The 12,997-nt window shown below is 43.2% G+C and overlaps 1 protein-coding gene across 2 annotated transcripts in view; it reads right to left on the reverse strand.

The window, feature by feature from the left end:
* Positions 1–1,038, reverse strand: part of MAP6 (microtubule associated protein 6) — a 77,173-nt gene extending 76,135 nt beyond the window's left edge. Inside the window, exon 1 of one of the 2 annotated variants that reach the window (XM_040489393.1) lies at positions 2–1,038. In XM_040489393.1, the coding sequence (XP_040345327.1) occupies positions 2–288 (287 nt within the window). In that variant the 5' untranslated portion in view covers positions 289–1,038. The remainder of the gene's footprint in view (position 1) is intronic. The other variant, XM_040489394.1, reaches the window with a different exon arrangement.
* Positions 1,039–12,997: the final 11,959 nt, after the last annotated feature.

Consider the following 12,997-nt stretch of genomic DNA (forward strand, 5'->3'; position numbering starts at 1 on the left):
CGCCGCCTCGCGTTCGCCGCTAGGCCCCGGCGCCGGCCCCGTTGCCCGGGCAACTGCATCCAACTCGCCCTGGGCCGGCTGCGTCTCTATGGCGACCGCCCGCGCCGAGGGGGGCGCGTGCGCCGGCTGCGCCTGCTGCTGCGGCGGCGGCGGCTGCGGCGGGGCGCTCGGGGCCTCGGTGGCCTCCGAGTACTTGGTGAAAACCAGCGGCACAGCGATGTCCGCCTTGTCCAGCTGGTTCCAGAAGCGGGCGATGCAGCAGGCCCGCGTGATGCACGGCCACGCCATGATGCTAGCTGCAAAGCTGGCCCTCCCTCTTTCTTTTTTGTGGTTCTAAAGCAAGTCTCTAATCTTACTTCAGTCCCTTGGCCCTCGACCAGTCAGTCGCTAATCTGGTTCCCACTGTTTTTCCCTCAGTGGCCTGAGCTACCTCGGTCTCCTCCCTCGGAGAGCACCCAGGAAGGTCAAGCTATCACTGAGATAAAGTCCATAAAGTTCCCCCCGATTACCGGCTGCAAACGCCTCCGGGAGCCTCCTGCAAAGGTCTTGGGAGAGCTGTCGGCTGCGGGCACCGATGGTTGAGACACAAGGCGTTCCCGAGTCCCCGGGCGAGGGCGTCTGGGTCGCGCCCCTCCCTGCTGCGGCAGCGGCGGCGCGCAGACCCCGGCCAAGCGAGGCGACGCGAGGCGAGGTGGCTGCGGGCTTAAGCCATGGCGTAGAGGAAAGGCCGAGGAGTGTGGCTTTCGGGTCCACGAGCGAGGCTGTATTTTCCTACTCCGAGGCGTCCCGTCGCAGCCGGCCACCTAGCAGGCAGGGCTCGGAGGCGATCACCTCCGGCGGAGACCGAGCATTGCTGCAGCAGCTGCTCCCAATGATGCTGCAGCCACTGCCGCTGCCGTCTCTGCTGCAGGGAAGCGGCCCCACCCTTATCTACGGCTCGGCAGGGGGAAAAAAAATCCAGGAAAGATGCTGAGAGAAAGCGCGCTGCAGAAAAAAATCACCTGCTGTCGTCAGCGCGCGCTGCTGGGAGCTCGCCCTCGCTCTTTCCCCTCCCCCCTCCGCTCTGGCAGCTCCTCCCTCCTCAGCTCCTAGGCAACAGCCGAATCTGGGGCCTAGGTGGGTTCTAGTCCCAGCCTGGTGACTGACGTGCTGTCCTCATGCCGGTCGCTTCCCCTCCGGGAGCCTGAGGCTCCTCTTTTGTAAAATAGGGCCGATCGCGGAGGAGGGGGGATTCGGTTTTTAAAATACGAAGGATAGCCTTAGTGAAATGTCTGTCCCAGAATAGACGCTTTTTAAAGAGAAAGCTGGTGTTATTGGCCAGTTGCTAGGCGGGATTGGCTAGTAACTCGGTTTGGCTGACTCCTGATCCAAGCACTTGCCAGTCATGCACAAACCTTGTTCAGATGTGTGGGGATGTGAGTCCCCAGGCTGGTGGTGCAGTAGCTGTTCCTTTTTTAGAGGACCTTTAGGGGAAAGGTGTCTTAGAGCTGCCCAAGAGCTACCAGCCCCTATTCAGCCCAGGGGCCACACTGGGGAGAGACATGGAAAAGAACATTCCTGGAAGGGACCTAAGTGTGGAGATTGGGGGCAGAAAGGAAACAAGGGGACAGACTCCTAGGGCAGGGTGGGTCCTGATGCAAAGGGAGATTCTGGCATGTTCCTGACCCCTGGCTTTTGCTCTTCCTCTACCTAAGAGGCACGGTAGATCTTGGAGTTAGACAGGCTTGATTAGGCTCTGACACTTAACTATCCGTGTCACTTGGGCAAGTTGGATCATCCCTGGGCCTCAGTAGCTTCGTTTATAGAATGGAGGAAATGATAGTTACCTCCAAGTGATTTGCTGAAGATAGTTAAGGTCTCAGAGTGGAAGCTTTGAGTCAAATCAAATCCACAGTGATTCAAATTCTGGCTTTTACATTCCTTAGCTGTACAGCCATGGACATATCACTGCACTTTTATGGTCTTTTATCTGTGAACAGGGGTACCAATTCTGAACTTGCAAGATTGTTGTGAGAATTAAAATTATATATATATATATATATATATATATATATATATATATATATATCTCCATGCTCAGCACAGAGCCTTATGTGGGGCTCCATCCCATGACTGTGAGATCATGACCTGAGCCGAAATCAAGAGTTGGACACTTAACCGACTGAGCAACCTGGACATCCCTAAAATGAGATATTGCACTAAAAATGCTTACCACAACATCTGGCATACAGCAATGGCTCAGTGAGTGGTAGCTATTAGTATTCAAAGGACCCACCCAGGAAACCCTAGGTGGAGCTTCCCAAGCAGGCCAGCCACTTGGACATCTTCTCCAGGAAGACCTCTTGTTTTTCTAAGTACCCTTTGGCCTCTTCTTCATGGCCCCCCATTTATGTCTCCTATACTGTGTTCTACTGTCTATCCCTAGCAACATTCACTGGCCTTCGCCTCTGCTTCTCTCCAAGATAGGTAGAGTTTTCAGCATCAAGTAAGCTGGGGCATTGGTGTTTCTGGGGAAGGAAGTCACTTACGTGTTTAGATTGGGAACTGACTACAAAACGCAGCTGGTGTGTGTGTGTGTGTGTGTGTGTGTGTGTGTGTGTGTGTGTGTGTGTTTTAACCTTAGAATCAAACAGGATGAGAAGACAACTCTGATTAATCAATTATCTGTTGAACTTCCTCCTACTTGGGTCTTTGTCTTTTTATGATTTGATTTGAGTTCCACAAATAATATGGTGCCTGGCACTGTTTTCCAGTCATTAGGAAATACATTTCTATAAGCAACATAATCTGGTCTGACCCCCAGTTCTGCAGAACTCCCTGGGATTTGGTGCGTGTCTTTCCAATAATGATTTTCAAAGGGATTGGAAACTGGCAGGGGCTACTGAGAGTCATTGAGACTTTACCTTGCTTTCATTTCACAAGTCTAGTCTCCTGATGTCCACTCTGTGCCTTGGGCATTGTGGAACACAAACGAATTCTAGCTCCGAGGGAGCCCTCAGTTAGAGGGGTGTGTTATGGGAGGACTGGGAAACAGACAAAATAAATAATTAGCAAGCAGTATGGTCAGCGTAACAGAGGTTCATTCATAAGGTGCTGAATGTATGACTAAGGAGAGATGAGTAGAAGCTCTCCTATCAGTATTGTAAGTAAGAGTATTCCAGGCAACTTCATTGTCAATATTACCTTCCACCTTCATTCATTTGGATTTTTAAAACACATTCAATAGTACAACTTTCTTGAACCATCCGGTACCTGATAGGATAGATAAATCTAATGGTTACATGTTTCTGTTGCTTGCTCAGCATCCATTCTGATGACAGCAGCACCTCATTATTTGTCTGTTGGGGACCACTTCTTTCTGACTCTCAGTTCCTATGGTTTGCATAGGATTAACCCTACTTCATACACCTTCCAGAGATGACTATGTGACCCACCCCTATTTACCAGGGCACTGCATCCCCATGGCCAAAGTGACTAGTTTATGAGGACATGTGATCCCCACTGGAGCAATTAGAGGAAATCCTAGACTTCAGTTGGAACTATTTGTAAGGAGCCTCTCTCTCTCTCTCTCTCTCTCTCTCTCTCTCTCTCTTTTTACTGGAATCGCTAAAATGAGAGACCATTAGGATAATGTTGTTAGTGACCATCTTTGCCATCACTGGGGGAGCAGAGAGCCTGCTTGCCCAAGGTTGAAGCAAACACAGAGAAAGTTAAAAGAGGACACAGGATTCTGCTGATGCCTATGAAGACTGGAACTTATTTCCCAAAGCCCATTCTCACCTTCTTCCCGTAACAGAAGCCTCCAAGTTTTAGGTGGGCTCTTGGTCACCCAGCAAAAGACTACATTTCCCAGCCTCCTTTGCAACAAAGAGCAATCATAGGTACTTGCAAGTCACTTCCTTAAAAGAAGTTGCTTGCGTTCAGTTTCATCTTTCTCCCTTCCCATAAGGGTAGAGTGTGGACATGGTAGAGGTGAACTATCATCTAGGTAGTTAAGATGATTATGATATGGTGGTTAAGAACATTCTGGTGCCAGGATTTAACCCTAGGTAGGGGAGGGTAGAAGAAGCAGATAGAAGAAAACTATCTGGGGTGACCTCGTAGGATGGAGCTGCCTAACAGCCTTAGACCACTTCACTGCTTCTGGAATGTTATGTGAGAAAGAAAGAACACTTCTCTCTTGTCTGAACCACTGCTTTGAAGGTGTCTATTTTAGTATATTAGTCATTTGAGGATCTGGCCATGCTTAAACTAACTTGAGGAATAAGAAAACAGCATGGAACTAAAATACTGGAGAATAATATCATGTCTGATGGGAGGGAGTGATCAGATTTCAAGTATTCTAAAGTCCTTTTATGTTTGTAAGGAGAGTAGAGATACTGATTAAATCATTAACCTAAAATGGTTATCAACTTAAAAATGCACATTAAAAGAAAGAAACGGAGTGGGGGGGTACCTGGGTGGCTCAGTCAGTTAAGCATCCAACTTTGGCTCAGTTCATGATCCTGCAGTTTGTGATTTTGGGCCCCACATCAGGCTCCGCACTGACAGTGCAGAGCCACTTGGGATTCTCTCCCTCTCTCTTTACTCCTCTCCCACTAGCACACTCTCTATCTCTCTCAAAATAAATAAATAAACTTAAAAAATAAATAAAATAAATAAAAGGAAAAGAAAGAAAAGAATATAGAAAACTTCATCAAGAGCAGAAAAAGGGTAAAAATTAGCAAAGAAGAAACATGGCAAATAGCAAATACAGTATAAAGTGGTAAAAATATGTTTAAATATATTAGTGATTGAGGTAAATGTAAATAATCAAAATTTTCTGGTTACAAGACAGAGAATGTCAGATTGGAGAAAAACACAAAACAAAGCAAAAGGCAACCAGACATTGTTTTCAAGAGACATAATTAAAACATACTGACATAAACATGGGGGGAAACCTGATGGGAAAAGATATAGTAAAAAAAATACTAACCAAAAGGAAGTTGTACAATTATATTACAATTAAACAAAGAAACAATGCTTCTAAATTGACTCATGAGTTTAAAAAGAAATTAGAGGGGCTCCTGGGTGGCTCAGTTGTTTAAGCATCCGACTTCAGCTCAGGTCACCATCTCACGGTCTGTGAGTTGGAGCCCCACATCGAGCTCTGTGCTGACAGCTCAGAGCCTGGAGCCTGCTTTGGATTCTGTGTCTCCCTCTCTCTCTACCCCTCCCCCACTTGCACTCTGTCTCTCTCTCTCAAAAAAAAAAAAATAAATATTACAAAATTTTTTCAAAAGAAATTATAATGGATTAGAAAATAATCAGAGCCGAAAGAAAATGAAAACACTGCATATCAAAGTTTATGAGCTGCAGCTAAAAACAGTATTCACAGAGAAATGTATAACCTAAATACCTACTTGAGAAACAAATACTATTAAAAATACTCTAGTGATTAAACTCAAGAAGTTAGAGACAGTACAGAACAAACCAAAGAAAGGAAAAGGGGGAAATATAAAGAAAATAGCAAGGTAATTAAATATATAATGACCATACATTGGAGACTGTCAAAAAATCCAAAAGCTTCTTCCTTAACATAGACAAATCTCTGACAGTCTTATCCAAAAACAAAAACAAACAAGCAAAAAAGTGACACACCAACAATTTTCAGGATTGTAACAGTTAGGAGAGACAGTTGTAGATGTAGCACATATTTAAAGAATGGTTGGGCAGAACTGCTCTTAGCTGATAAATTTGAAAAAACTTACGCAGTAGCTAATTTCCAGGCTTGCCTACAATTGTCTTGACTTCCTGGTGGCCGCAGCTTTGTGAAGTCTTCTCCCACACTGACTAGAGCTGACCTGTGTAACCAGTAGGATATCATGAAAATGATGGCATGTGACTTTCAAAACCGGGTCAAAAAAAGACTGTGGTTTGACTTTGCTCTCTCTTGGATCACTCACTCTGGGGAAGTCAGTACCATACTGTGATGATACCCAAGCAACTCCATGGAGAGCTCCACATGGTGAGGAACTGAGGCCTCCCCCTCTCAGCCATGAGTGACCCAAATTAGGAGGGAATCTTCTAGACTCACTCAAAGGTTCAAAGGACGGCCACCCTGGCTGACATCTTGACTGCAACTTCATGGGAGACCTTGAACCCAAAGCACCCAGCTCGTCTTTCCTGACTAGGAATCCAGGAATCTGACCACAGAAACTATGTGAGATAAATACTTCTTGTTATTGAAAGTGCTAAGTTTGGGGGTAATTTATTTTAACTGAGTTTTATGTATTTATTTTGAGTAGACTTTATTTTTTAGAGAAGTTTTAGGTTCACAGCAAAATGGAGCAGAGACGACAGAGAGTTCTCATCTCCCCTCCTCCCACACGCACACAGCTTCCCTCGCTGTCAACAACCTATCCCAGAATGGTACATTTATTATGATTGGTGAGCCCACATTGATGCTACATCACCCAAAGTCCACAGTCTACATTAGGCTTTACTCTTGGCGTTTTACCTTCTATGGGTTTTGACAAAGGTGCAATAACATGTATCCACCATGATAGAACCACACGAAATATTTTTACTGCCTAAAAAAAAATCCTCTCTGCTCTGCAGATTCATCCCCCTCTCCCTCCAACCCCTGGCAACCAGTGATCTTGGTTTTGTCTTTAGTCCTATCTCCATGGTTTTACCTGTTCCAGAATGTCATACATTGGGAGCGTACAATATATATAGCCTTGTCAGCTTGGCTTCTTTCACTTTGTAATGTACACTTTTTGTTAATGTTTACTTATTTTTGAGAGACAGAGAAAGCACTAGCAGGGGAGGAGCAGAGAGAGAGGGAGACACAGAATCCAAAGCAGGCTCCAGGCTCCGAGCTGTGAGCACAGAGCCCGATGCGGGGCTCGAACTCACAGACTGCGAGATCATGACCTGAGCTGAAATCAGATGCTCAACCGACTGAGCCACCCAGGTGCCCCAGTAACATGCACTTAAGTTTCCTCCGTGTCTTTCTACGGCTTGATAGCTCCTTTCTTTTTAGTACTAAATAATATTTCATTGGATACACCACAGTTAATTATCCATTGACTTACTGAGGGATCTCCTGGCTTCCAAGTTCTGGAACTATAAATAAAACCGCTATAAATATCTGTGTACAAGTGTTTGTACTGACATAGATTTTCAACTCCTTTGAGTAAATTCGAAGGAGCATGATTACTGCAGCATACGATAAGACTATATTTAGTTTTGTAAGAAACCACTCCACTGACTTCCAAAGTGGGTGTACCATTTGCATTCCCACCTGCAATGAGTGAGAGTTCCTGTTGCTCTACATCCTTACCAGCATTTGGTGACGCCGGGGTTCCGCATTTGGGTCATTCTAATCCGTGTGTAGTAGTATTTCATTGCTGTTTGAATTGCATTGACCTAATGACATACGATGTGGAGCATCTTTTCTCGTGCCCATTTACCATTTGTACATTTTCTTTGGTGAGGTGTCTGCTCTGGTCTTCTGTCTGTTTTTAATCAGATTGTTCATTTTCTTATGGTGAGTTTTGAGAATTCTTACTGTATTTTGGGTAATAGTCCTTTAGCAGATACACCTCTTGCAAATATTTTTCACGGTCTGTGGCTTGTCTTCTCATTCGCTTGACGGTGTCTTTTGCAGAGAAGTGTTTAATTTTAATGAAATCCAGCTTACTGATTTCTCCTTTAGTGGATTGTGCCTTTGGTGTTACAACTAAAAAGTCACTGCTGGGGGGACGGCTGGATAGCTCAGTTGGTTAAGTGTTGGACTCTTGATTTCAGCTCAGGTCATGATCTCGTGATTGTGAGGTGGTGCCCCACACGGAGCCCCACACGGAGCCCCTGTGTTGGGCTCCATGTTGGCTCCATGTCCGGCTCCCCACTGGGCCACTGGGCATGGAGTCTGCTTGAGATTCTCTCCCTCGCTCTCTCTCTCTCTCTCTCTCTCTCTCCCCCATCCCTCCCCTGTTCATGCTCTTTCTCTCTCTCTCAAAAGTAAATAAAAATGTAAAAACTTAAAAGTCACTGCCAAACCCAAGATCATGTAGATTTTCTCCTATGTTATCTTCTAGGAGTTCTATTGTTTTGCATTGTACATATAAGTTTATGATCATTACGTTGTGTGACAGGCTAGTGTCTAGATTTTTTTTTATCATATGGATGTCTAGTTGTTCCAGCACCATTTGTTGAAAAGACTTTTTCTTCACTGTATTGCCTTTGCTCCTTCGTCAAAGATCAGTTGACTATATTCACGTCGCTCTATTCTTGAGTACTCTATTCTGTCCCTTGATCTATCTGCCTGTTCTTTCACCAGTACTATGCTGTCCTGATTACTGTAGCTTTATAGTAAGTCCTGACATCAGGTAGCATCGGCCCTCCAATTTTGTACTTTTCTTTCAGTATTGTGTTAGCTATTCTGAGTCTTTTGCCTCTCCATATAAACCTTAGAGTTGGTTTATTGATATCCACAAAATAACTTGCTGGGATTTCGATTGGGATTGCATTGAAGTTTGGGGGTGATTTATTATTCAGCAAGAGACAACTAACCCACCAAGGGGAAAGAAGTAATTCTTAGGAAAAAAATATATCTTACTAAAATTGCTTTAAAAAGGAATAGAAAACTTGAGTAGTTCAATAAATTGAATCAGTTGCTAAAAATATACCTATAAAGGAAAACCAAACAAGATAAAACAAAATATGTGATCTATTTGATTTTACATGTGAGTCTCACAAAACTCATAGAGCAGACAATCTGTATGTTATGCAAATTATTCCATTAAGCAGAAAAAAGGGAAACTTCCCATTCCAGTTTAGAAAGTCAATATGATAGATGTACCATGACAAACTAGACAAGAACAATAAGAAGAAAAATTAGAGGCCAATCATAGATATAAAAATCTTAAATAAATTGTTAGCAAACAGTTCAGAATTGTACATAAAAATTATGATTTATCAATTTTAAGTAATGTTTGTCCACAAATGAACACTGGTTTAATAATAAAATCTGTAGAAATAATACTACATGCTAACAAATTCAGTAGAAACATCATACAACAGGGGTACCTGGGTGGCTCAGTCAGTTAAGTGTCCAACTCTTGATTTCGGCTCAGGTCATGATCGCACAGTTCGTGAGTTTGAGCCCCACAGTGGGCTATGTGCTGACAGCGCAGAGCTTGATTGGGACTCTCTCTCTCTGCGCCTACCCTGTTTGCTCTCTCTCTCTCTCTCTCTCTCTCTCTCTCTCTCTCTCTCTCTCAAAATAAATAAACTTAAAAAAATATTTTAAATAAAAAGGAAACATATAACCCTTTCAAATAGATGTATTTTGAAAAACATGATAAAAGTTGACACCCATTAATTAATTTTAAAAACTCTTAGCAAGGTAGAACTTTCTATTATGTCAAAGGATAGGTATCAAAAACCTACTAGAAATAGTATATTTTAAAATATTCACAGTATGATCTTGATCTTTTTGTACTTGAGGGCTGATTTGTGTCCCAGTATGTGGTCTATTCTGGAGAACATTCCATGTGCACTAGAGAAGAATGTATATTCCGCTGCTTTAGGATGAAATGTTCTGAATGTATCTATTATGTCCATCTAGTCCAGAGTGTCATTCAAAACCATTGTTTCTTTGTTGATTTTTTTTATTAGATGATCTGTCTATTGCTATGAGTGGGGTGTTGAAGTCCCCTAGTATTATGGCATTACTATCAATGAGTTTCTTTATGTTTGTGATTAATTGATTTATATATTTGGGTGCTCTCACATTTGGTGCATAAATGTTTACAATTGTGAGGTCTTCTTGGTGGATAGACCCCTTGATTATGATATAATGCCCTTTTGCATCTCTTGATACAGTCTTCATTTTAAAGTCTAGATTGTCTAATATAAGTATGGCTACTCTGGCTTTCTTTTGTTGACCATTAGCATGATAGATGGTTCTCCATCCCCTTATTTTCAATCTGTGAGTGTCTTTAGGTCTAAAGTGGGTCTCTTGTAAACAGCATTTAGATGGATCTTGTTTTATTATCCATTCTGTTACACTATGTCTTTTGATTGGAGCATTGAGTCCATTGACGTTTAGAGTAAGTACTAAAAGATATGAATTTATTGCCATTGATGTTGCTTGTAGAGTTGGAGTTTCTGGTGGTGTTCTCTGGTCCTTTCTAGTCTTTGTTGTTTTTGGTATTTATTTATTTATTTATTTTCATCTTTTCTCCCCTCAGAGAGTCCCCCTTAAAATTTCTTGCAGGGCTGGTTTAGTGGTCACAAACTCCTTTAATATCTGTTTGTCTGGGAAACTTTTTATCTCTCCTTCTATTTTGAATGATAGCCTTGCTGGATAAAGAATTCTTGGTTGCATATTTTTCTGATTCAGCACATTTAATATATCCTGTCACTCCTTTCTGGCCTGCCAAGTTTCTGTGGATAGGTCTGCTGCAAACCTGATCTGTCTTCCCTTGTAGGTTAAGGACTTTTTTTCCCTTGCTGCTTTCATGATTCTCTCCTGGCCTGAGTATTTTGTGAATTTGACTATGATATGCCTTGTTGATGGTCGGTTTTTGTTGACTCTAATGGGAATCCTCCATGCTTCCTGGATTTTGATGTCTGTGTCTTTCCCCAGGTTAGGAAAGTTTTCTGCTATGATTTGCTCACATAACCCTTCTACCCCTATTCCTCTCTCTTCCTCTTCTGGGACCTCTATGATTCTGATGTTGTTCCTTTTTAATGAGTCACTGGTTTCTCTAATCCTTAAATCGTGCTCTTTTGCCCTTAATCTCCTTTTTTTCTTCTGCTTCATTTTTCTCCATAAGTTTGTCCTCTATATCACTGATTCTCTGTTCTCCCTCATCCATCCTTGCTGCTGTGGCATCCATTAGGGACTGCAGCTCAGTTATAGCATTTTTTACTTCATCCTGACTAGCTTTTACTTCTTTTATCTCTGCAGAAAGGGATTCTAATCTAGTTTCGACTCCAGCTAGTATTCTTATTATCGTGATTCTAAATTCTGGTTCAGACATCTTGCTTGTATCTGTGTTGGTTAAGTCCCTAGCTGTTGTTTCTTCCTGCTCTTTCTTTTGGGGTGAATTCCTTCATTTCATCATTTTGAAGGGAGAAAAGGAATTAATGAGGTAAAAAAAATTAAAATTAAAACACACACACACACAATCGAATAAATGATGCTAGATGCTAGGTGTGTTTTGGTCTGGGTGTTGAAATGGGCTTGATAGATTAGAGAAAAAAGGGGAAAGAAAAAAAAAAGTAAATCGTTTGAAAATTTGAAAATCAAATACCCTGAAGTAGACTAAAATGACATAATGGAAGTAAAATAAAGTTTGAAAAAATTTACACAAAAGTAAAAAATATAGTAGAAAAAAATTAAAAAATATTTTTAATAAAAATTGAAAATAAAAATGAATTTTTTTCTCTTTCTGTATTCAAGAAAAAGAAAAGAAACAAAAAAGAAAAAAGAAAAAAGGAAGAAAGAAATAAAATTGAATAGATGGACCAGTGAACAGACTGAAATACGTCTGAAATTACTTCGTTTCCCCTAGAAGTCAAACTATGAAGCACTTTAGAGTCCATAAACTAAGCAGGCAGAGAGACTTGGTTCCTGAAGAGCGAGGTTGGCCCAGTTGGGCGGCACTTAGTGTAATGGCTCCTTTCTCCACTAGATGGCACTGCTTAGCTTACTAGGGTGGATTGTTGTGGCGCTTGTAGGTGTGTAGGCGCATGCGCCAGAGTGGTGAAAATGGTATCACCCAGCTACCCAGTCTCTAGTATCGAAACTCTGTTCTCCCGGATCAGCAATCACGCACCCATCCTTTGTATTCGGCTTCCATCCACTCCCCGCTTTTACACAGACCGTGACCAAGCCCCAGGCAGCACCTCCTTCCTGAGTTTTGTCTCAGAGGCGGCTGTTTTTCCTGACCCCTTACTTCTGAGGGACTGCAGCTTTGACTGTTCTGCCCCTCTGTGGGAGGGTCTCACTGAGTAATGCCCGAATGCCAGCCGCACCCAGGAACGTTTGCAGGTCCGTGCTGTTGCCGATGCCCAGAGATTGCGCCCAAGAAAAAGTTCGTGAGATAGTGTAGCTGCAGTGTTTCAGGGATTATGGAAAATCTCAACACACATCTAGCACCAGGCCTCACCCTTAACAACCTTGTTCCAGCACCAGTGAATGTGATTGCTCTCCGGAGTCCACTGGGGCCTTGCCTTTGGGGGACCCACACAGCCTCTACCAGGTGTCCTCCCAGCAGGGAACTGCCTCTCCCTGTGTGGCCTGGAGAACCCCGGATTTCACTCTGCTCCTGGGGATTCGCCCTTCCCACCAGAACACTGCCAGGTATTGAGCTGTAAAGTTTCAGACTCTGCTCCCCCTGTGTATAGAGTCTTAATGGAATTTAGACCCTTTTCTTTCTCCCTGTTTAGTTCAGTCCCTGTGGCTGTTTCCACTTTTCCACTTTCTCTCCAGCTGCTTTTGGGGGGAGGTGCTTTTCCCATATTCTCCACCCCCCCCATCTCCGTCCTCTCTTTGCACACAAAAGCCACTCCCTGCCCTCCGCGGCTTCTCTCTCCCCCAGTTCACCTCTCCCCACCATGTACCTGCTGAATTCTGTGGTTCAAGTTGTGCACATTGTTGTGTTAATCCTCAGGTCAGTTTTCTAGGTGTGCAGGATGGTTTAGTGTTGATCTGGCTGTATTTCATGGATGTGAGACACACAAAAAGCTTCCATGCTGTTCTGCCATCTTGGCTCCTCCCCTAGAAATAGTATATTTTAAGGTGAAATGCTGGAAGCCTTCCCTATCTTCAGGAACACAACCAGAGGACAGTTGTTCCCAGTCATAAAGGATGGGTAGGAAGGTCCAATTCATTTGGATTTCCAGTTATGAAGCTAGGTGAGATTTAGAGACAAATACCTCAGTGTTTTTCCTATGACTGGTATGACCACAGAAACAGGAATTACACCAGAATCATGAA

This window comes from Herpailurus yagouaroundi, unplaced genomic scaffold (genome assembly GCF_014898765.1).
Source record: "Herpailurus yagouaroundi ecotype Mexico unplaced genomic scaffold, PumYag 180, whole genome shotgun sequence".
Classification (NCBI taxonomy): Eukaryota; Metazoa; Chordata; class Mammalia; order Carnivora; family Felidae; genus Herpailurus; species Herpailurus yagouaroundi.